At 30.2% G+C, this 22,951-nt stretch overlaps 1 protein-coding gene across 1 annotated transcript; it reads right to left on the minus strand.

The window, feature by feature from the left end:
• Positions 1–292: 292 nt before the first annotated feature.
• Positions 293–13,169, minus strand: LOC111286493 (histone-lysine N-methyltransferase ASHR3-like). Its single transcript, XM_022876493.2, has 11 exons — positions 12,714–13,169; positions 10,516–10,662; positions 9,608–9,772; positions 7,530–7,556; positions 6,702–6,819; positions 5,481–5,574; positions 4,296–4,389; positions 4,057–4,135; positions 2,919–3,090; positions 2,072–2,152; positions 293–780 (listed from the first exon to the last, which is right to left on the minus strand). The coding sequence occupies exons 1-11, from the start codon at positions 13,047–13,049 to the stop codon at positions 624–626; spliced, it is 1,470 nt and encodes a 489-aa protein (XP_022732228.2). The 5' UTR covers positions 13,050–13,169; the 3' UTR covers positions 293–623.
• Positions 13,170–22,951: the final 9,782 nt, after the last annotated feature.

The raw sequence follows: 22,951 nt of genomic DNA on the forward strand, positions 1-22,951 counted from the left end.
ACACTTCTCCATATCCTTAACGGTAATAATTATAATAAAATCTAGATTCGAGTTGGGTTTAATATTGAATCAATCTTAAATGATTCAAAATTTGCCCCCTTCAAAAACATAGTGAAAAGCTTTGTTACCAAGCCTCGACAAGCCCACAACTGGACGAGCAAGGTAATAAGCAAGGAACCTCGACTCAAGCAACCGATGACTAAACATATAAATCAGAAACGAGAAATCAGTCATCTAATTCCTAAAACAAAAAAGTAAAAAATGAAAACCAACATCAAGAGAGGTTAAAAAACGATAAAATCTCTAATGCCTCTTAAAGTCATTTTCATTTTTCTCAGCCAGCCTGTGTACAAGATCCACTGCGAAATGCAACCCAACATGGGGAGCTTAGATGCTTCCTACGGTATTACAACAAAGCCTATTCAAGGGAGATTTTGGGAATTGGCTTGTACAAGTTAGAAAAAACATATAATTTTTTTCAACAAAAACATAATTTTTTTCAAGAATGTTGAAGCTTGGCTGGTCTTAGTTCTTTCATTTCTCTTCTTTCTTTTTCACCCCTCTGGCATGGTATGATTAATATACAACAAACCAGCCAGTCCAAACAGGCAACTGATACCAAATTATACAGTTATGATGGCTAAGCAAGCAGTTGAAGATCTCCTACGTTTAGAGCCCCAGCAAAGATCCAATTTAACAATCTTCCTTTTGGTCCCCAGATAACCTTGACAATTTGACGCACCACAATGGCACTTAACTTCAGGTCCAAATTGCACAAATCTACAAGAGCAAAAGGCACACAAAAATTACAATAATCACAAGCTTAAGCTGGGAAATAGTATTTACTAGTAACTTTTTTCTAAAAGAAGGGGCTAAATGGAAACTACAACACATCCAGAAAAAGGAGCCGACAGCATCACCATGTCATTGTAGTATCTATCCCTATGCTCAAGGGATCCACTCCAGGTTCTGGATTGCGATGAGAAGTTGCCTTCACAAACTATGAAACCTTATATTCATTTCATTTCAATCATGTAGCAATCCTCTTTTAATAATGATAATAACAACATTCACTAGCTTGTCTAGACTTTTGAGCAATGGTCAAGTGAATCCATGACTAGTGTTTAATAAGGAGATCATGTAGCAATTTTGTACCAGAGAACTCACCAACAACAAAACACAGTATTCTTTTTGGCCAGAAGGAAAAACATAGGATTTAAACTTACATAATGCAGCAGAAAGGATGAGCTTTCTTTAACAAGACAAGATGCATATTAAATAGTATACTTGGTCCTTGACACAACAACAATAAACTTAGCATTTTCCGCCAAATGAGAACAGCAACTCTGATCATATTGCACCATTTGGACAAACAAGTTTGATGTTAGAGTGAACTTTAATGACAAATCTAATCATGCAAAAACCTTAAATACCTGACATCATTAATTGCACATTAGATTTATCTTATTGTTTTCTGTTATCTCCTATCAATGTTTTGGCCTTGGGGCAATTTGAAAGAACCACAAAATTATGATTCAGATTCTGTTCTTTTAGGAGAATAGAGGAATAAGAAAGACCTCTTTTTCCTAAATTTCTAATGTGATGATTGCAGCCTATGCCATTGACCTACTCAACAAGGATTAAATGAAGCCAAGAAATCTGCATCCCCTTCAGAAAACATTAAAGATAGGAATTGGCATCAACTCGAACAATGTTGAAATCATGTCTAGATAAGCTTTCTGAACCTCCAACTCTATCCAAGGTGGCAATATGGTATAATCTAAACATTTTTCTTGGGACACATTCACAAAGCAAAAGGTAATAACAATCTAATCTAGGCAAGGTTCATTAACCAAAGTTGCCACCTATTTAAGTCTAATATTTACTAATCAAAATAAGAAAATAAAACATTAGGCTGACATGTCAATTTCCACTTTCATGGACTGTAACGTCAAATGTCCACATACAGATCTATATTCACGCATTGCCATAGCTGTTAATTGCGATTCACTAAAAACACAGAAATGGCTGCAATTTACACTGTGCGAGCAATATTGAGACCCATGCATACCTGTAGTCATATGTCAGTGCCTCGCCAACTTCGATTGATCGAGTAGCAAACACTCCCACACGTGTCTCCCCTTCAACTTGCCTAACAGGACAGCAGTTTTAAATGGTTAAAATGAAATATTATTAAAGAACGTTCTACCATATAGGCTTTAGCACATAAGAATCCTACCAGATACACATGATAAACACATGAACCTGAATGTTTTGATGAGAACATAAGAATCTAAGTGGCACTAAAAAAATCTACTCTAGAACTCTAAACGGCATGAGAAGTAGATAGGATAGTAAAAATAGATCCGCTAGTCAATGGCCCAAACTAAACTAACTAGTCTATTTCCAACTGGGATGTTTGAAATTTCATATCAACAAAATGCTGGCAGAAACCTGCAGAAGAAATTGTATATTCCATATCTGGCAAACACATAAAGAAAGAAATGAGAAGAAAATACAGTTAACATTTAGGATTCACCCTCTAAAGCTTTTCAAATTGTATGGAAGAAAAAGAAAGCCAACAAGAAGCAAAAAAAAGCTGTTGGTGATATTCTCCAAACATATTCCTAAAATATGTTTTAGCCAACATCCAAACAAAGAAAAAAAGAAAGATTGGCCTCATAACTAGACAGATGCATATTGCAATTTGCATAAAAATCTTTTATGAGGCATTTATAATCTAAAACCACAGACAAGGATAATTGCTGGTGGCATGCATGTGGAGTTTCCTTGAAAATGAGCATGCCATTTTTGTAATAAAAGTTTTAGCAGGTAAGATAGTGCTTTCCAATCTTAGGAAAAACTTTTACAGTTATTTAACAGCCACAACATGAAAAAGCAATATCATTAATACCAACCACTTCTCCAAAACACAGTTAGGATCACAGCCGTGATTTAGAAAACGAGATGTGTTCCCTTTGAAAGTTGCATCTATTGTGAAGTCTTTTCGAATTTCACACATGTAAAAATTCTTCACCCCTTTGTATTTCATGTCCCAAAGCCTCTGTTCACACTGAGCATCATCAATAACTGTAAAGAAAGATAGTTATTTAATTAGTATTCAGCTATCAAATAAAGAAAAGAAAAGAAAAAATGAGGAAGGCCAGCCATAAACATCAGGTGATGAAAAATGTGCTTGTATTCATCATACATATGAAATTCCATAGTGTAATCAGTCAAATGGAGCGAGAATCACTGTTTCTTGCTAGAAACAGTAATGTTTCATCACTAGATAGACAATGACAACTTGCATGTCTAAATGTCAAACTGAATGCATATATGTCTATAACTAGATCAAAATAGTTAGATTTAAGACTAGACCAATGTTGCTCCTAAAGATACATCTATTGAATGTTTCATGGTCTATGTCATCCAAACTTTTAGACAGCTTAACACCTAACATGTAAATAAGCAGATTTTGCATGATTTGTTAGTAAAAGTAATTGAAATTGTGTTGAGAGAAGATTGTCAACTAATTCCATAACTATAATTCATTTGGAGCACATACAAAAAATACATTTCATACCGAGTCCACTGCTATGTGGTGTTCATGGAAATTAAAATAAAAAATAACAGAGCCCTAGGCATAGAGTGGTAAGCAATAACTTTGTGAAGTTGAGTAATATCATGTGGGACATAGTGACCTTGGGAATATTTATAAAATTATGATTTTTCGTCTATAAAAGCACAAGACATCGTCCAATTCAATAAATGATTCATGTCTTTGGTTGATATTATACTTAATGCTACCAAAACACACATATACTAGAGAACGATGCTGCACTTTAGACAAAACACACCTCTTTGATGACAGCGATAACTGATGCTTAATATGAATTTCTATGCCAGAGAACTGTTCAGGGATGTTTAAATGCAAGACTTCCATTTTTCCATAACAACTATAACTTGACCATAATATTTAAAAAGAAAAAAATTACAGAACAAAAGAATGTTTAGATATACAGAAAAATTTTAATTCAGAAGAAGTGAAACTACCTTCCCCAATATACTCAATTACAAAATCTCCTTTATTAATAGGTTCAGCTGCCTCTACTCCCCAACCACAAAGCTCAGTCTGAAAGGAAAATAAGTGCTTATTCAGAAGCATATTTTATAGGCAATAATTGCCTTCACTATTTCTAAAGTGTAGTCTTAAAACCAACACTAAATATCATCTGCTCATACATAAACAAATTTGAGATAAAGATAATTGACAGTTCACAACCAATTGTCACCTTAACAATTCTGATCTTTTTCTCCTTGCGAAATGGCCTGTTGCTGCAAGTTTCAGGGCAGTGGCAAGCCTTTGAGCAGCTTATGCATTGAACTCTAACATATGGTACAAGCATGTTATAACTTGATTGTCAATTTGTCATAATAAGTGACAAATCAGAATAAAAAAAACATTGGAAATATTTACATAACTGCTTTGCATAATTGACAACTGGTACATTCAAATAATATATCAGGTGGATGAAATATCAAGTTTTTCTACTGATGAAGAATGTAAAAGAATGCAATTATGTTTTATCAAGTTTAGTTATTGAGATTCATGGGCAGTAGTGATTAATATATTGGTGTAGGTCTTACCTTTCTTATTCTGCTCTCAAATATGTTGAGATCATTCAAGTTTTTCTATTAGGATTCATCTTAGGTCTAATTCCTATTATTTTGATTGATTACTTGTAACCACATATTCACAATACAGACATGGTAATCTGTTAAGACTCTTTGTTAATTAACATCTCTGTTTTTTTTTACCAACCCCTTTAATTTAATCCAAGGAGGTCAAATTCAAATCACAGTTCATTTTTTTCAAGTCAGTGTAATTTTTGACCTAAGAAGAGCAGAATCATACTCTATAGGATTTTCAACCAACAGTATTGGATTAGGAGACCCACATAACAGATTGAAAGAAGAAAAATCATTTTCAAATATCAAGTTAAAAAACAATAACGCAATTCTAATCATAGTATGTTATTGGAAAATGAATGACTGAAAAGGAGACAATATGTGCGCCATGAAATGCATGTGCACACGTATGGACAAATGAATGCACAGACAGCCACAAGAATACTCATACAGAACTCATTTTTAGAAGTTCACTAGCCCATCTGCACATTTTTCTAGGGGAAAAATATTTTAAAAAGAAAAATGAAATCAATGTTTTATGAGAATTTTTTATAGACTTAAGACGATCACTTAATATATTCTACATTGCTCTGACTCTTCATTTTCCTTGACCCATGTCGGACACATCCCGATGGACATGAGTATGTTGGTCCTACCCTCAAAATAGATGAAAAAACTCAGAAAAAATTGAATGTACACAGCCATATCCAACACTCACCCCCGAGTCTAATTAACATAGATTATACCTGTGTTAAGCAATATATACTTCAAAGGCAAATTATAGATACCTGCATACACAATCCTCAGAGCAAGTAGAACTGCAACTTGTGCATCCAATATCATCATCAGCATCATCACGCTTCTTCTTCACTAGGTAAACATCTAACTTCATTTAAGGCAATTCAAACAAAAATGTATACTACAACTACAACAATTTTATAATGAAACAATTTTCACTTGCCAAATTGGAAATTCCGTTCGACATGTCAAATGACAAGACATAATTCAGCCCATATATATCAACATATCACAACACCCAATGCTTAGCCATCTTATCATCCATATCTTAGATGGAACAAAAAGAATCTGTTTAACATCAAGCAGTGTTATTTATCAGCATCTCCAGTTAGCAAGTTAAAAACAATATTTCTTATTTCTCATTCTCTTTTAAAAGATCCCTAATTATTCTAAATGCAAACATATTTGAGAAAAAAAAAAAACCATAGATGTGTATATAGTTTGTGCATTTGTTCAAGTTTGTTTATCCTAAAAATTTAAGAAAATTAAATAAAAATCGAGAAAAGTTAAGGAAATAAACTATAAGACTTATATTTAGGTTCAAAAGATTCTAATAACAATTTAATCAAAATGCTAGCAATATGTACACTAGAATATAAAAAAAAAAAATTTCTTCTCAATCAGCAATAAGTCATAGCCATAGAAAGCAAAACTATTAGAAAAAAATCTTAGCCAATTCTCTGGTTGTTGAAATACTGAGAACAGCAGCAATAATCAGTTTTCTAGTATAACACTATTATCGGCTAGATTCCCTTCTCTATTGATTTGTTTTATGGGTTAAATGATAATTAAGCATCTATCACCAATGCTTAAATAAACAAAGGAACGACACCTTTCAAAAACTAAATATCATACATGTTAACAAAATTTCAAGCAAAATTCATTACACAGCTAGCCAAATCGTAGCCTTAAGTTGTTGTAAGTCATTTCATGCCATGGTTTCACCTTAATATGTATTGATTCTACTAAGCATGCAATATGACAGTAAATATATGTATGACACATTACATTTGCACACAATATCAAATTCCAATATATTCATATTAATAAGAAATTTCTCAAAATAACTTCCATTTATAAACTCATATTAAAGACAATGTGCATCATTGACAGAACTCAAATAAGAAAAAATACTACTAGAGCATTTGATTAAATAATTCAACTCATAAACTTGAATTTGGTTTAATATCGTAATGAAATGCTTAGGATACTGCGCTTGATGTGGACATATGGAGGTGGCTCCAATTTATTCTCCATTAAATCTCTACTTGTCAAGTCAAGCTTGAACTCCTCATCCATATAAGGTAAAGGCAATTGACGGAAAATGTCCTAAAATACAAAGGATGGAAAAAGTTAGCCAATTAAATCTGGTGTCACTGAGCATTTGACAGATATCATTAACTGTAACCAAACATATAGCAGACGAGTTGGCATGGTATAGATTATTATTTTACATTTGAATATTCTGGTGATCTTACAAATCTTGAAGAGTTTTTCATTGAAAACCTACATTATTAAGTATTATCAAACAACCAAAACAATTATAACAAACTCCTCAATAAACTTATAAAAAATTAATGAGGCATAATAATCTTTTCTTTACCTTCTTTGGGTAACTCATAGAATTCAGATTTTAAAGATAAACCAGAAATAATTTGTTTTCCAAACCAAAGTATAGAAGACATATAGGTATCAAGTCAATCTGACACTCATATCTGACAATACACAGGCAAAAGCTAATTGTTGCAAGTTTAAACTGCAACCTTTCCCCATTTTTTCTATTAAGTGAAATGTGAAATGCAACATACACTCTCATTATGGCATATTGGGAAGCTTCAATTTACCACATAATAATAACTGAATAATGTCAGAGTATCAAAACATTTCTGACCCAAACTTGAAAAACTTATCTGATAATATTGCCTTGCTTCCCATAAACATCTACTAATAATTTATACATTATTTAATATCCATATAGTGGAAGTTTATACCATATAAATTGAACAATTTCACTAAGAAAGTGCAAAAAAAATTCTCACCTCTATTTCAGTTGCTGGAACTGCATGCTGCTCATTCAACAAATATATAAGTCCAGTCAGCCAACCTAATCAATAGAAAATAAGAATGGAGAGATAAACCTCAAGATAAAACACAATGATACAGTTAAAATGAAACCAGTAAGTACTGTGATCCGGATAACTAAATCATAGACCAATCTATGAATCCTTTACAATAACTAACTAGACCTGAAAGCTTTTATAGGGCATGCACTATGTTAGACATAAGCATACACACGAGCACAAAAAGCTCAAACTCCAGCACAAAAAGGGGATTTACAAATCTCAAATTTGAGAAATGGATTAGATGTAAGATCTTGCATGCAACTCTTAGCCTACCAAACATGAATATGGTCATGGATGAGGTTTCAAATCACATTTATGACTGGTGAGGGTAAAAGTGGGCAAACTCAAACTCAATCCTTCTGGCCATGCATCTATGCAAGTCTCAAACTCTGGTATGAATCAACGAATTTGCAACACCTAGAGTTCTATCAACAACATAACAATTGAAAGCTTGCATCAAACAATAAATTATGGATCTTGCAACAACTACGCCAATGTTACATCCATAACCTTTTTTATATGGTAAGATTTATAATCTAACTTAAAATCTGGTACGAGTCAAAGACCAAAGACATTCTATAAAAATTAATAAAATTTCAAGGTAACTATTTGTTTAAGAGAGTAAGGATGGAAGACCTTAAAACCATTTTCAACATCTAAGTATATCAAATTCATTGAATGATAGATTCTAACAAATGTATAGATTTGAGTTTAATCATGAAAGTCATATTTCATAACTTCTATCACAATTTATGCTAAATTTGGAATTCAATCAATGTTATTAATTTCATTTTGATACTGTTTGTATTGGCCAATACACTTCAATTATACCAAAACATGACACAATTAAAGGTGATTTTTCGTACCAAACTTGGTACCAAGTAATACTTGTTGATTTCGTTGGCTTCGGTGAATATCGATGGATTAATTTGTTTTGGCTGATACATGAATATGAAATATGTTTTCTAATTTTTAACTTGTCTTTGTTGTTTGACTATTTTTGACTTAATAAAAATAAAACTAATTGACAAAAGAACCTTTGAAAGTTGAATTTCTCTATTTTTTACTGTAACTTGTTTTCTTTTATATTTTATTTTTCAAACCAAAGTTCGTAAATATTTTAATCTCTTTCAAGAAAACAATTGTACTCCCTCTGTAAATTTTAACAATTATAAAACCAAGATTTTTTGTTTTCATCTCTTTGTTTTTATCTTAATATTTACATGAAAAATAAAAATGCTCATTTAAATATCATATGATTATATTAAATGCTTAAAAATATCATGATAAATTGATAATATTATTTCTTATACTTTTAAACTTATTTATTTGATTTTTGAAAATATTGAATATTTATTTTGTAGATTATTAGTTGTATTATTATGTACAAGTTCATATATATTTAGAAATATATTTGTACTAAACCAAAAAGTCCAAAATAATATGCCAAAACCACTAGTACTAGCATATAGCATTTTACAAAAAAAAAAACCCAAAACATCATCCAATATGATATTAACAACCTTGAATTCAATACCTCCTTCCAAATTCAAGTTCCAAAATACAACCATAAGTTCCAATGTAATTAGTAATCCAAAATATTTTTTCATGCTTCAAATTCCACCCAAATGGCTGACTAGACTCCAAGTCAATTACTAAAAACTTTGATGGAGACATAAATTTCTAAGTGCTATTCCAGAATTGGAGTAGGTTTAGGTATTCAGCACAATTAACCAGAACATGACCTCAAGATTAAATATGGCATACTACAAAAGTATTTCACATGAAAAAAGAAATCCAAAGTCTTAGCATTCACCCCAAAAAAGAAAACAAAGAAAGAAAATGTAGTTAAATAAAATTTTTATTTGAGATACAGCCACTGCCATGCTAATCACATCTGCTGAAGACTTTAAGGCAGCCTTGTCATGGGGAATAATATTATAAGGATAAAAACAGAAATAGGACATATCTGATGAAGGAAAGAAGAAATTGACCTTCTTATCTAGCCGCCAATTAGTTGGATGCCTCCAACAAATTACTCTCCCTGATTTGTCCTTCAAACGAACCACTGCATCTGGCCATGGGGAGCACTTATCATGAGATGCCATTGTACAACATACACATCGCCATTGTAATCTCTGTCTGCAAATGAAGCATACCTATTCATTGAAGATGCCAAGTAGATAAGTAAAACTGCAAGTCATAATTATGAACATGTTTCAGAAAAGACGTTTGCAATCCTCACATATATCATAATCATCCAGGATAAAATAAGTCACAATCTTAAGGGAAGAGGTCAGATAGGCAGTAGCTGAGAACAAACATCAAACTTGAAACATTTTCAGATTTCTGGTCAAAACTAACACAAGAAGTTGCTTTCAGTTTCTACAGATGAAATCTCTGATCATATCTTTAACAAGAGAAATAAGCAATAAGTTTTGATGAAGACAGCATAACACGATTCTAACATCATAGAATTTTTAAAAATTTAGGGTTCAGTCCCTAAAGCAAGAAACTACTCATTCAAAAGAAAACATGTAACATTTGAGTAGTAACTAAATTATGCTTAATTCCAAAAACCACATGAACAATAAGGAACAGAGAAAATAATCCAGGAAGACTTTTATCAATCAACAATAACAACATTATAAGAAAACAGCTGTAAAGAAAATACACGCAAAAACAAAAACTAAAAGTCAAAGAAAAAACACTAGGGTTGTACGGCACTTCCTGTTCAGGCAAGAAAACTATAATTTGCATACATATCTATGCCCTTCTCTCCCTTTTTCCCTTTCTACTTTGCAAACGATGAGGTACATTTTAGCTAGATAGAAGCAAAGAAATAGTACAAGGATATAACATCTTTGAAAGTAAACAATAAATTAGCAGATGCAAGAATTACATGCTGTGGACACTGGAACTTTTTTGGGTTAGACATCCTAAGACTTTCTTTGGCACATATTTCATGATAAACTCCTTGACAACCACGAACTGAGCATAAGACCTCCTCCCCTGGATAGATGAGCTTATGGCAATGGAGACATTCAACCTGTGATGAATTTTCAGAAAAAAAGAAAAAAGAAAAAAGAACAAAAAAGAAAAAGAAATGGTCAAATATCCACCAGCTTATTACAATCAAAGGATATTAGATACACAATGAGAAACTCAATTTCATGAAAAAGTTAATAAGAGAATAGAAACAAAAAGGCAGTAAAATCTAGCAGCACATACATATTCAAGTTTCAAAATGATAAACAGACAGGTGTCAATTGATGCAGTTATACCATAACTGCTAATGTCACTGTTAGCAATGTATCATGCAACAAACTGAACTCTTTGTAAGAATATGCAGTACATTTCTTCTCTTCATCTGATAAATAAACAGTAATGAACAAGGAACAGAGAAACTAGTTACATGCAAGAAGCAACAGAAAAATTACAAAGAGGAAGGTGGTAGTTAACCACAAAAACTCTAGGTAAATTTCACAATATTAGAGTCTTAAAATATCATAAACTTCAAGGATTAAGATTCTTTTATAATTAAAACTTCTTGCAGCACTCAATCTGAAATCCAAATGGAACAAGGCACAAAATATAAAGATATGTTTCAGTGATGTTTACCACTTTAAATTGAGAAGATACCCATTTTGCCCAGAAAAAAATTCCCCTGACAAACTAAACATAAAACTTAATGGCAAAATAAGATAGCTACAACACCTATTTTGCACACCCCACATTGCATAATGTAGTTTCTGCTAAACCAATTTTCCATTAATTGTAAATTCTAAGGCTGTTTGTATAAAGCAACTATGAAGCCACCAAGTACCATCAAGGAGTTTTTGTAATTACAAATTAGTAAATGTACCAAATTAACCTCATTCTCAATCCTTTATTGCAGGTAAGACCAACGTAATACACATACACAGATTTAAACCCAAGATGAATGAAAACTGAAAAGATCCTTTCTCTTGAAATGTTGTAGAAAGCTTGACTTGAAGGCTAAGATATACAGATAGTTAAAAGTCCTTAGCTTAAGTTTTCTATGGGATACATGAGTGCCTCCCATGCGCCATAGTCCCATTCATTAGACTATTTCAACTTTTCATCACAACCTCACAATAATAGTTAATTGACCTAAGATTACAGTGATTATCTTTAATATAAAATGAACTGGTACCAACTTTCTTATTGGTTGCATTAAGTGAATGTCATAACCTATATAAATGATACATGGGTTTCATTTGGCAAACAAAATGATTAATATACAGAACTCCCTATCTCACTTATCTATTCTCAATGTCTTTTTCCAATTCAAATTCCTAACGCCAGCTCCTGCTTCATTATTTCTGCTTTCAATCTCCCTTCCCTCTTTCCTATACCTTACTTCCATCCTCTTTCTAGTATCCTACTAACTATCTTTTTCACCTATCACAGCACTCAATAATCAGAGCTCAGCTTCAATCCTCCTTTTGCCACACGTAAACCATTGCCGATCACTCGTTTGCCACATTCCCTCACCATACACCTAAAGGAACGTAAGAATAACTTCGGGCCAAGAGCAAGGATAAAATTGGTATGGAATCAGAATCTAATGTTGCCAATAGAAATCATTGCAAAGAAACAAAAACAAAAACAAACAAAAAAAAACATTAATTCTAAAGTGGCTATATTTTCAATTGCAAACAAAACAATCCCACACCAAATAGGCTAGATATCTGTCATCTTCAAAATAACCTAATTAACATCTCTATTTCCCAGACTCCTTAAATTTAATTTAATAATAAACAACCATTGCCCTATGTCTTCTCTTTCCCACATTTTCCAAGCTATTGAACATAAACCATGTAATTGAATTGTCAGATTCCCCAAGCAACAAAAGGGAAAACCAAGAAATAGTCAATTTCTTCAACTTTAGTTGCGTCATATATCTTCCCGCAATTTCAACTTTTTTTACTTACGTTATTTTCTGCCATTTTCAATAAACCAATTGAAAATCAACAAATAAAAATTCCACAGTTCAAACTTAAATTCCATTTATTTTCACACACACTTTCCAACAACCAAACAGCAAAATAATGAAGAAACAAGAAAGAGAAATACCAATTTCTTAGCCCCGACGAGAAATGGAAGAAAACAACGGGACTTAGGAACACCAGACTCCATCTTCCTCTGAACCCAATCTCTCAAATAATCCTCCAAAACCTTACCATTAGACCCCTTCTTCGCTCGCTTCAAAACCCTAATGCCATTCCCATTGCAGCCCACGCCTTTGTGGGGAAATCTCTGGCCCCAATTGCATTTAAGGGCAAGGGTTTTGAGGGTGCCAGGGTCAAAAGCATCGGTTGAATCGGCAGAGTCAAGAGAGAGAAGCTTCAAGTTAGGGCAAGGAGACAGAGACAGGGATGAAGAGTGAGAAAGATTTCCAAGGCCAGGCATTTTCAGCAAAATGAATTTTAAAAAATATTGAAAGAAAATGGAAACCCTAGATTTTTATAAGGGATGGGAGAAAGGGAGGGAAGGAGAAATTATTTTTTAGGCGGGAAAGTGAAATTTGGGAATGAGTGGGAAATACAAATAAAGGGGCAATTACAAAATGGGTGATGGACACATAATTTTCTATTATGTGCAACAACGGTAAGAGTATTTATTAAAAAGGAAATTAAAATTGAGAAATTTTATTTACACCCATAAAATGTTTCTTTACTCGGGTTACTAAATAGAGGTGAGAAACAATTAAAAAAAATCAAGAATTAATTTAAAATTATAGTATTTGATTCGGTTTGAATTGATTTTTTTTATTATTCAGTTCAGATTAAAGTTGAATATTAAATATATATATTCAGTTTCAATCAGATTTAGATATGAAAATTTCAAAAAAATTAAATTGAATCGAATTATATATTTTTATTAGTTTTTATATTTTTTAAAAATTTTATAAAAATAAAAAATATTTTATACATAAATCCATTTAAATATATTAAAATCTTATTAAAATAATATATAAAAACAAAAATTTTAAATTTTAAAAATTGATAAATCGAGTCGATAAATTTTGTTCGATTTGGATCATTTCAAAAAAAGGTTGGTTCAAATTTGGATTGAATTTCAAAAATTAATAATATTATGCATTATCTGAAAAAACCTAAACCAAATCCAATCCGATGCGAACCATTATCACTCATGTCGTAACGATTTTGGAGACCACTAAACGAATGTAAAAAACAAAATATGGAATTGTCACAAATCTTTTTTAACTAAATATGATTGACTACCTATTAAAACTTCATTCTTAATAAAATTTTAAAATTTATTAAAATTTATTAAAATTTATTAAAAAATAATTTTTTGGTTTGCAAAAACAGTTTAGGGTCGTGAGTCGATTACGTATAAAAAATATTAGCACTCTCATAGCGCTCATTTAAAATAATACCAATTAATTATGTGTTATTTTTTAATATTGACTAAATAATCTTAATTTTGGTATTTAAAGATTTAATTTCTTTAATTTTCTTTAAAAACATATTTTTAATTTTTAGTATGTCTGAATAAATAAGAACTTTATATTTAAAATTTTCTACAAATATTCCAATACTTTTGTAATATTAAAATGAATCATCTCACTTTAGAAATTTTTAATAATCGTTACTCGAAATTCTCAAAAATCTTATCATTGGTGGTTCATTTTTTTTTTCAATATTTTATGTTAAAAAACATAAAATATGATATCTATAATTTTAAAAACAAATAGTATTTTCTAAAACTTATTTCTATGTCATTTATAAAAAAAAGGAGAAAATTTTATCAAAAATTAATTTAAATGCTGTAATATATTGATGGTATTTTAGATAGATTTTTTTATCTAAAGATTCTTAAAGAATCATTACTAAGATTTCTTTAAGATCTCATCTTCAAAGATTTTTCGTCTATTTATTTTAATTATTAAAAGTCATGTAATAATATAGTTATCTACAAATATATTTATTTCCAAAAAAACACATTGTTATTTATTAAGAAAAACTGTTCAAATTAAAAAAAAATAATTAAGAAATGAAAATTTTTTGTATTGAAAAAAAACTTCTAAATATTCCAATATTTTGGTAATTTTTAGAAAACTTTTCTTACATAGAAAATTCTCAAGTATCACTACTCAGGCTTTTCGAAATTCTATCATCGAAAATTCTCATTCCTTAATTTTATTATTAAAAAATGCATACTTTTATAAATATGTATATTTTTTATCTCTTTACGAGAATTGTTCGAATTAATTAAAAATTTTGTATTAAAAATTTTTTTTAAATATTTCAATATTTTGGTAATTTTTAAAAATCTTTTCTCATCTAGGAAATTCTCGAGAATCACTAGTCGGACTTTTCTGAGATCCCATCATCAGTAATTTCATTTACATTTAAAACTATATAATGCAAACAATAAAGCAAAATATGCATACAAAATATATAATAAAAATTATTACTCATTTTAATTTTGATTCAATTTATTTAATTATTTCACAACTATCAATAAAACTTTAGAAAGGAATAAAGTAAATAAAATCTTTTATTGAAAATTTTTCTAAATACTTCAATACTTTGGTGGTTTTAAAAAAATTTCTTTACCTAGGGATCTCTTAGAAGTCTTTACTCGGACTTCCTTAGAATCTCATCCTTGGAGATTTTATTTATTTATTTCTTTCTCGTTTAATTAATTATATTTTATTCTAATTTTGTATCTTTAATTATAACAATTTCATTACTAAATGAGTCATTACACATTATTATTAACATCTATCAAAATTTTTAAAAAAATATATAAATGAAACTTTTTTTATTGATATTTTCCTAAATACTCCGTTACTTTGGTAGCATTTTTTAGAAAAATATCTTTATCTAGACATTTTAGAGAATCGCTACTCGAATTTCTCTAAAATATTATCCTTGAAAATTTTCATTCAATTTATTATTAATAAATTTGCATAAATCTAACATACATGAAGAACAAATTACTCTAAACGTAAATTTGAATATAAAATTTTAAATTGCATAAGAAATCAAGATAAACATATAGATCCACTCATTAGAAGTCTAAAAAAACACATAAATTTTGAATTGTAAAAAAAGTGTGCATAGCTTTGAATGATAAGTCATGCATGAAGAGAGGCATTACAGAGAACAAGCAACTTTCGGCATGTATTGAAGCTTTTATTTATTATTAAAGTAAAATAAAAACTTATGGCTCCCCTACCATCCAATCTTAGACCAAAGTCACCTTCCCATGCAATATTTTATTTGTTTAAAGTTATAAAATGATAAAAGGGGACTTTGACAAGTCCTAAAACTATATGTCCTAGTTTCTATATTTTGAAGCATTTTCTTCTTCTTTTTTTTTTTTTTTAGTTATTGGTGGAGTTTTTCAAGGCCATAATCGCCACTACTTTTCCTCTAACTAGCTCTCTTGTAAGAAACCATTAAAAATACAAACCAACTATAATACTTATAGCATCATTTCACGAAAACAAGCTTGGAACTAGATTAGCTACTATTTCCACATACAAAGCATTAATCAAAAAGTGGACACAGTAGTAAAAATGGACACCAATCCAACTAAACTAACAATTTTGCATCAAACAAACCAATATACAGTGAGGGTGAAGGCAACAAACATAAAAGAAAATTGAGCTTTTTTTATGAAAATGACAACATCAACAAGCATGAAAGCAAACTAAAAAGACAAAAAAGGCTACCATTTCTTCTCTTTTTTCCCTTCAAAAAAATGCCTCTCCCCCTTTTCTTTTTTTTAAGCAGCTTCTTCCTAGCCTTTTTTTCAACCCTGCTTTCTTTTTGGTAACCCCTTCAAAAAATCTCTTTTGTTTGTGAGTATAGGCCTTTGGATCCAATCTAATCAAAGGGCCAAAGTTTTTTTTTTTTTTTTTTGCAAGGAACAACCTTTAGCCATTGGATTAAGATTCAATGAGAGATCCAATGGTCCTCATTATTCACTACAAATATTGGATTTTTATAGCCCCTAAGCCAAATGAAAAGACTATTTTACCCCTAGTGCAAAGTTTTCGACATTTAAGTCATTTTCTTAGAAATCAATGTTCCCATACTTTTTTTGTGATTTTAAAACATCAAAATTCATGAAATATTATAAAATTGAGATCTAAAAAGTTTTATAAAAATTCGAGCTTGAGAAAGTTAAATTATAAAAATACCTCTATAAGAGTATTTTGATATTTCACATTTATTGAGGCACTGCTATGATTTCAATTTCATGAAAATACGAGCTCAGGAGGGCCAATTATGAAAATATCTCTAAAAGGGTATTTTAGTAATTTTATACTTCTCCTAGTGTAATAAAATTTTTTAGTGTTATAAAATTCACCAAATTTAATTTTAAACCACATTGATTCTAATTAGGTTGTGAACTTTAAAGATTGACTTTGATTCTATTCATTTTGACTAAGTTTTGTATAATTTTGATCAAAGTTGACTTTAGGGTTTACTCGTTTTATTTATTCTTTATTTCTTATTCATCCATGTGAAAAGGTATCATCTATATAAATCTCAGGTGAAAAAGTTTGACAATAACCAGACGGGTCTCATTTTTCTTCATTTATTAGGCCTAAATATCAATGTATTTTTATGGGGTCTTTAAAGGGCATTTTTATGGGCTTCAAATGGTTTTATTCAACCATGCTAAAATATTTTGGACAAAAGTTGGTATCTACACTTGTCCCTCTTTGAGTGTTTCAGAGAATCAGAAATAATGCAAAGACATAAACAATTTTGTCTGGATGATGCTTTTGGGATTTTTTTTTTTTTTGCTTTTGTCAATAGCTTTCCTCGAATAAAGATTTTGAAACTTTGAAAATAGTTTCCCTAAATAGAGGCTTTGAAACTTTGAAAATGGCTCCCCCTAAATAGAGGTTTTGAAACTTTTAAAATAGCTCCCCCCAAATAGAGGCTTTAAAACTTTTAAAATGACTTCCCCTAAATAAAGGTTTTGAAACTTTTAAAGTAACTCCCCCCTAAACAGAGGCTTTGAAACTTTGAAAATAGCTCCTCTTAAACAGAGGCTTTGAAACTTTAAAGTTGGCTTCCCCTAAACAAAAGCTTCGAAATTTTGAAAATGGCTCCCCCTAAACAAAGGCTTTGAAACATTTTTTTTTTTAAAAAAAATCTTGCTTGAAAATGGCTCCTTCCAAACAGAGACTTTGAAACTTTAAGAATGGTTCCCCCTAAACAGAGGCTTTGAATCTTTTTTTTTTTTGCTCTTTTTTTTTCTAATATTTACAAAGTTGATAAATGCAATCATCATACAAATGTATATTCTTATCAAATGATGCTAATGGAAATGTCGATGCAAATGCAAATGTCAATGCAAATGCAATAATACGAATGGTTAATGTAAATACATTTGACTTTTTCACAATACATATGGTAATGTTCTTTTCATGTAAATGCCCCTACAAATACCTTTTCTTAGGATGCAAATGCCATGATGTAAATACAAATTTCTTTCTTATGGTGCAAATGCAAATGTCTTATACAAGTGTAAATGCAAGTGATATAAATACGAATGTCTTTCTTATGATGCAAATGTAAGTGATGCTAATGCAATTTTTTTTTTATGATGTAGATGTGAATGCAAATGTTTTTTTTATGATGCACACGTAAGTATGAATACAAATGATGCAAATGCAAATGTTTTTTTTTATTTTTTTGTAGTATGCATATCAAATAACCTTCTCATGATACAAACATAAACGTAAGTGATACAAATACGAAGACTCTCTTTATTTTTACAACATGTAGATTAAATATCTTTATGATAATGCACAATGAATTGATGCAAATGTGAATTTTTCAGCATGTCGATCAAATGTCTTTTGCAATTGATGCGAATTCAAAGATTGGGATGACACCACAAGTTGAAAAATAATCGGGATAACACCACAAGTCAAAAAATAGAGAACAACAAAGATAATATTGCAAGTCAAAAAATAAGAAAACAATCAGGACAATACTGTAAGTCAAATAAAGTAATCATTAATTTGGGTTTATGTGCCATCTAATCTTGAGGTTATGTGTCAGCTAAATTGGACTTAAAAATTCATTGGAGCCAACTAAACTGAGCTTAAAATTGGGTGTCAAATAAATTAGGCTTAAAATTATATGCCAGCTAAGCTGGGCTTAAAAATTAATTGGGGGCTAAATAAATTAAGTTAAAAATTTTTTTTTGGAACCAAATAAACTCGGTTTAAAATTTTCATCAGAGGCTAGATAAACTAGGCTTAAAATTTTATTAAGTGCTAGTTAAGCTGGGCTTAAACTTTCACTAGTAACAGGTAAACTAAGCTTAAAATTTTCATCAGGAGCTAGATCAACTGGATTTAAAATTTCACTGGAAGCTAGCTAAGCTGGGCTTTAAAATCTTCATCAGGTGCCAAGCAAACTAGGTTTAAAAATCTTTCTTTGGTATCCAATAAACTAAGCTTCAAATTTCATTAGGTGCCAAATAAGCTGGGTTTAAACTTTCATTAGTGCGAGGTAAATTGGGCTTAAAATTTTCATCAGAGGCTTAAAATTTTCATCAAGGCTAAATCAACTAGGTTTAAATTTTCATTAGGAGCCAGTTAAGCTGGGCTTTAAAATCTTTATTAGATGCCAGATAAACTGGGCTTAAAATTTCATTGAGTGCCAGCTAAGCTACGCTTAAACTTTTATTGGTGTCAGGTAAACTGGGCTTAAAATTTTCATCAAGGGCTAGATCAACTGGGCTTAAATTTTCACTAGAAACCAGCTAAGCTAGGCTTTAAAATCTTCATCAAGTGCCAAGTAAACTAGACTTAAAAATATTTCTTTGGTGTTAGATAAACTAGGCTTGAAATTTCATTGGATACCAAGTAAACTAGGCTTAAAATTTTCATCAGAAGCTAGATCAATTGGGCTTAAATTTTCACTGGTGCCAACTAAGTTGAGCTTTAAAATCTTCATCAGGTGCCAAGTAAACTGGGCTTAAAATCTTTTTTAATGCCAGATAAACTGGGTTTAAAATTTTTATCAGGTGCCAAGTAAACTATGCTTAAACTTTCAATGGTGCCAGGTAAACTAGGCTTAAATTTTTCATTAAGGGCTAGGTAAACTAGGCTTAACTTTTTATGTAGACTTAAATTTTTATGAAGAACTAACAATTCTTATTAGAAATGAAAGAAGTGAATAATTTCTCTCTTAATGGATTGGATGATTGTGCACCCAAAGATACTTGTTGATTTAAAAAGACTTTACCACTTAAAGAGGATAAATAGGTGTATAGTTTTTTAACTAATCCAAGCTTATGTGTCAACTAATCTAGGCTTATATGCTAGTTAAATTAGGCTTATGTGTTAGCTAATCCGGACTTAAGACTTCATTCGTGCCAAGTAATCTAGGCTTGCATGTCAGTTACACTAGGCTTAAATTCCATCAATGCCAGATAATCTTGGTTTAACTTTTATTAATGCCAGATAAATTGAGCTTTCATGCCTGAGAATTGGCGATCTCTATCAGAAATGAAAGGTGAAAATTCTTTCCAATAGGTTGAATGGTTTTGTATATGGAGATTTTTGTTTATTCAAAAGGGTTTCAACATTTGCAAGAGATAAAAGAGACATATACTTTCTCTATACAAACTCACAGATGAAATATAAATTTTTTCGAAAACATGAATTCCTTGAAAATCAAACATGTTAAACATTTTTTTTAGTCTCCAAATACGATATTTTGATATATGTCAAGATTAACTGTAAGGGCTTGAGATTTTGAAAGGTTATTTGGAAATGGAAAAAAGTTAATATTTTCGAAATCAACTCATCTTAGACTTATATGACTTTGATATTTTAAATCTTTTAATAAGGCTTGGCTTAGCATCTATCATATTTAGCATTATGAGTGGTTTTAAAGGTTTGCTCTAGACTGCCCTTTTTAGGATTTTTAACATAAAGCCACTTTTATTTCTATTTTTTTCCTCTCTTTTATTTTTTTTTATTAACACATCATGCCCTTAAAAAAATTCAAAACTAATCCAAAAAAGGAAAAGAATTTTTTTGAAAGGGGTTAATGATCCAAATAGAAAATTATGTAATAAATGGGGATTCAAAAGATTCATGATCATTTTTTTTAAAAGAAACTCTTCAATTTTAAGCATTCATGCTTGATCCAATATGAACTTTTCAAAGGTTGTAACATAGATTAAAGTTCAAGGTTGTCAAAAAAAAAGATAAAAAGGCCTAAAACAAGTATTTAAGGGTATTTAAAACCAGTGATCATTTGTTTGTTTGAAGGATACACTCTGAGGTCTATTCCTTTTTGCTTTCCACCCATTTATTTCTTTTCTTTTTCTTTCTTTTATTCTTCCTTTCCTTTTTTTTTTTTTTTTTGCATTTTTTTCTTTTCTTTTGCATTCTTTCACTAAGTGGATTTAAAAATTATTGTAAACTCTTATATTGAGCTCTTTACCCCAACATACGGGATTTCATTTGGACATCCCCATTCTTAATCCTTAAATGTGTTCATTTTTACCTCAAATGTGAAAGGTGATTCTTAGTTAGGATTTATTTTGAAAGAATTCAATTAAGCTTAAAAGGGTGACAAGAGATAAATTTCTACATTTATGAAAATATAATGAAAGATGACCATTTGTCATTTCAAGTATAAATGCTTAAATTAAAAAGCAATTCCCTTTAGGAAAATGATCGAAGAAAGGTTTTTATTTTAACAGTTTTTTAAACATTTTTTAGCATTTTCTATTTTGGGCTTTTTTTTGTCCCCTTTTTAAAACTTTGAATTTGTCTGGACTTTATTAGAATTTGTTTAAATTTCTTAAGTGCATGATGTCATAACTATTTTTTCTTTTCATTTCTTTCTTTTTCTCTTTTTATTTTATTTTATTTTATTTTTTATCTTTGACATGCCCTTATAACACATACCTAGATTCATTTTACTAGTAATACATTTCATGAAAGATGCCTTATTTAACAAACCACCCTTAATGAAAGTTGTTACAAAAAAATGTCATGTGAATGAACGAGTAAAGAACCATATGGAATAAAAAGTATCATATGATCTAAGTTACTCCACAAAAAGAAAACAAAAGGGTTGATCATAACTTATGTTGTTTTAAAGATAATGAGGTATTTCTTTTTTGCTCAACATGCCCCTAAAACACATGAGTTAGGCCAATTTTGGGGTAAATAGCTAAAAAGTTGTTAAATCTGAAGTCATTTTCCAAGACTTGAGTTAGCTTTGATTTTAAAAAATTTTGAAACTACAGCGTAATATTAACACATCAAATTACTACATTTGATTTCTTAAGAAAAATGTCATATTTGCCTGATCTTATAGAAATCTAGATTTCTTTCTTCATTTTTTAATTAGATCTTTCATTCTTTATTACCTTGGAAAATAATATCACATTTTGATATCATAATATTATCAGGTAAAAGCAAGGTTCACAAATTCAACTTTATGGCTTTTAAAGGGTCATGGCTGTTGAATGGAATTATTTGAAAGGTTTAAGAAAGAGAGTTTAGGTATTTGACAAATCTCTAATAATGACTGCCAACTTATATGAGACTCAAAAAAATTTCTTTTCTTTTTTTTATTTTAGTTTTTTTTTCATTTTTTCCAAGGTACCTTTTTTTTTATTTTTTTAACCTTATGACCTAACTATGTAGGGCTTTATTCAAATCCAACATTTCCCTCTCTTTTTAGCAATTACAAGTCCAAATTTTGATAAAAATTAAAAATATCAAATGACGATATAAATCCATGAAATACTCTTACTGCATAAGATCTATTCATGCAATGCAAACACTTAAATATGATCCAAAAATTCATATTCCTAATAATATTATCGAGATAACAATCTAACTTATAAACAAAGGTTTCCCATTTGACGATTCAATTTTAGCATCATTGACCTGTAACTCTACCACTATCAAAAATCACTAATCAATTTTTTAAATTTTATGGGATCTGTATCAACCAAAGCTTAAATTGTATCCTTGAAGATAATATAGTCTTTTATGAAATATCCTTAAATCCTATCATGAAATTTACACTTAATATTTGGATTACACCATTTCAGGTACGAAAGCTTTCTCAGTCTTGCAAGAATAACATAGATCATATGATTTTTGACTAGTCAAGTGAAAAGCTTAGCGTAAGACATTGGAAGTGAATGATATATCTTAACTTTCTTTTTTTATATCTTAATGAATGGCTTGGGTTAATCCATTGTCCTGTAAATGTTTGTGATGAAGGAAGTGGAGCACACAGATGAAGTGGTTGAGAAAAATCTTT

Source organism: Durio zibethinus, chromosome 6 (assembly GCF_047325235.1).
Source record: "Durio zibethinus cultivar Kanyao isolate XHJ-2024 chromosome 6, ASM4732523v1, whole genome shotgun sequence".
NCBI classification, from domain to species: domain Eukaryota; kingdom Viridiplantae; phylum Streptophyta; class Magnoliopsida; order Malvales; family Malvaceae; genus Durio; species Durio zibethinus.

Bases quoted from the DNA above. Each gene is read 5' to 3' on its own strand.
- LOC111286493 (XM_022876493.2), bottom strand. From the start codon at position 13,049: ATGCCTGGCCTTGGAAATCTTTCTCACTCTTCATCCCTGTCTCTGTCT. The intron at 9,773-10,515 runs GTAATTCTTGCA...TTCAATGAATAG, and splicing joins AGTTCCAGTGTCCACAGCAT to GTATGCTTCATTTGCAGACA. The intron at 6,820-7,529 runs GTGAGAATTTTT...TTTGTATTTTAG, and splicing joins TTCCAGCAACTGAAATAGAG to GACATTTTCCGTCAATTGCC.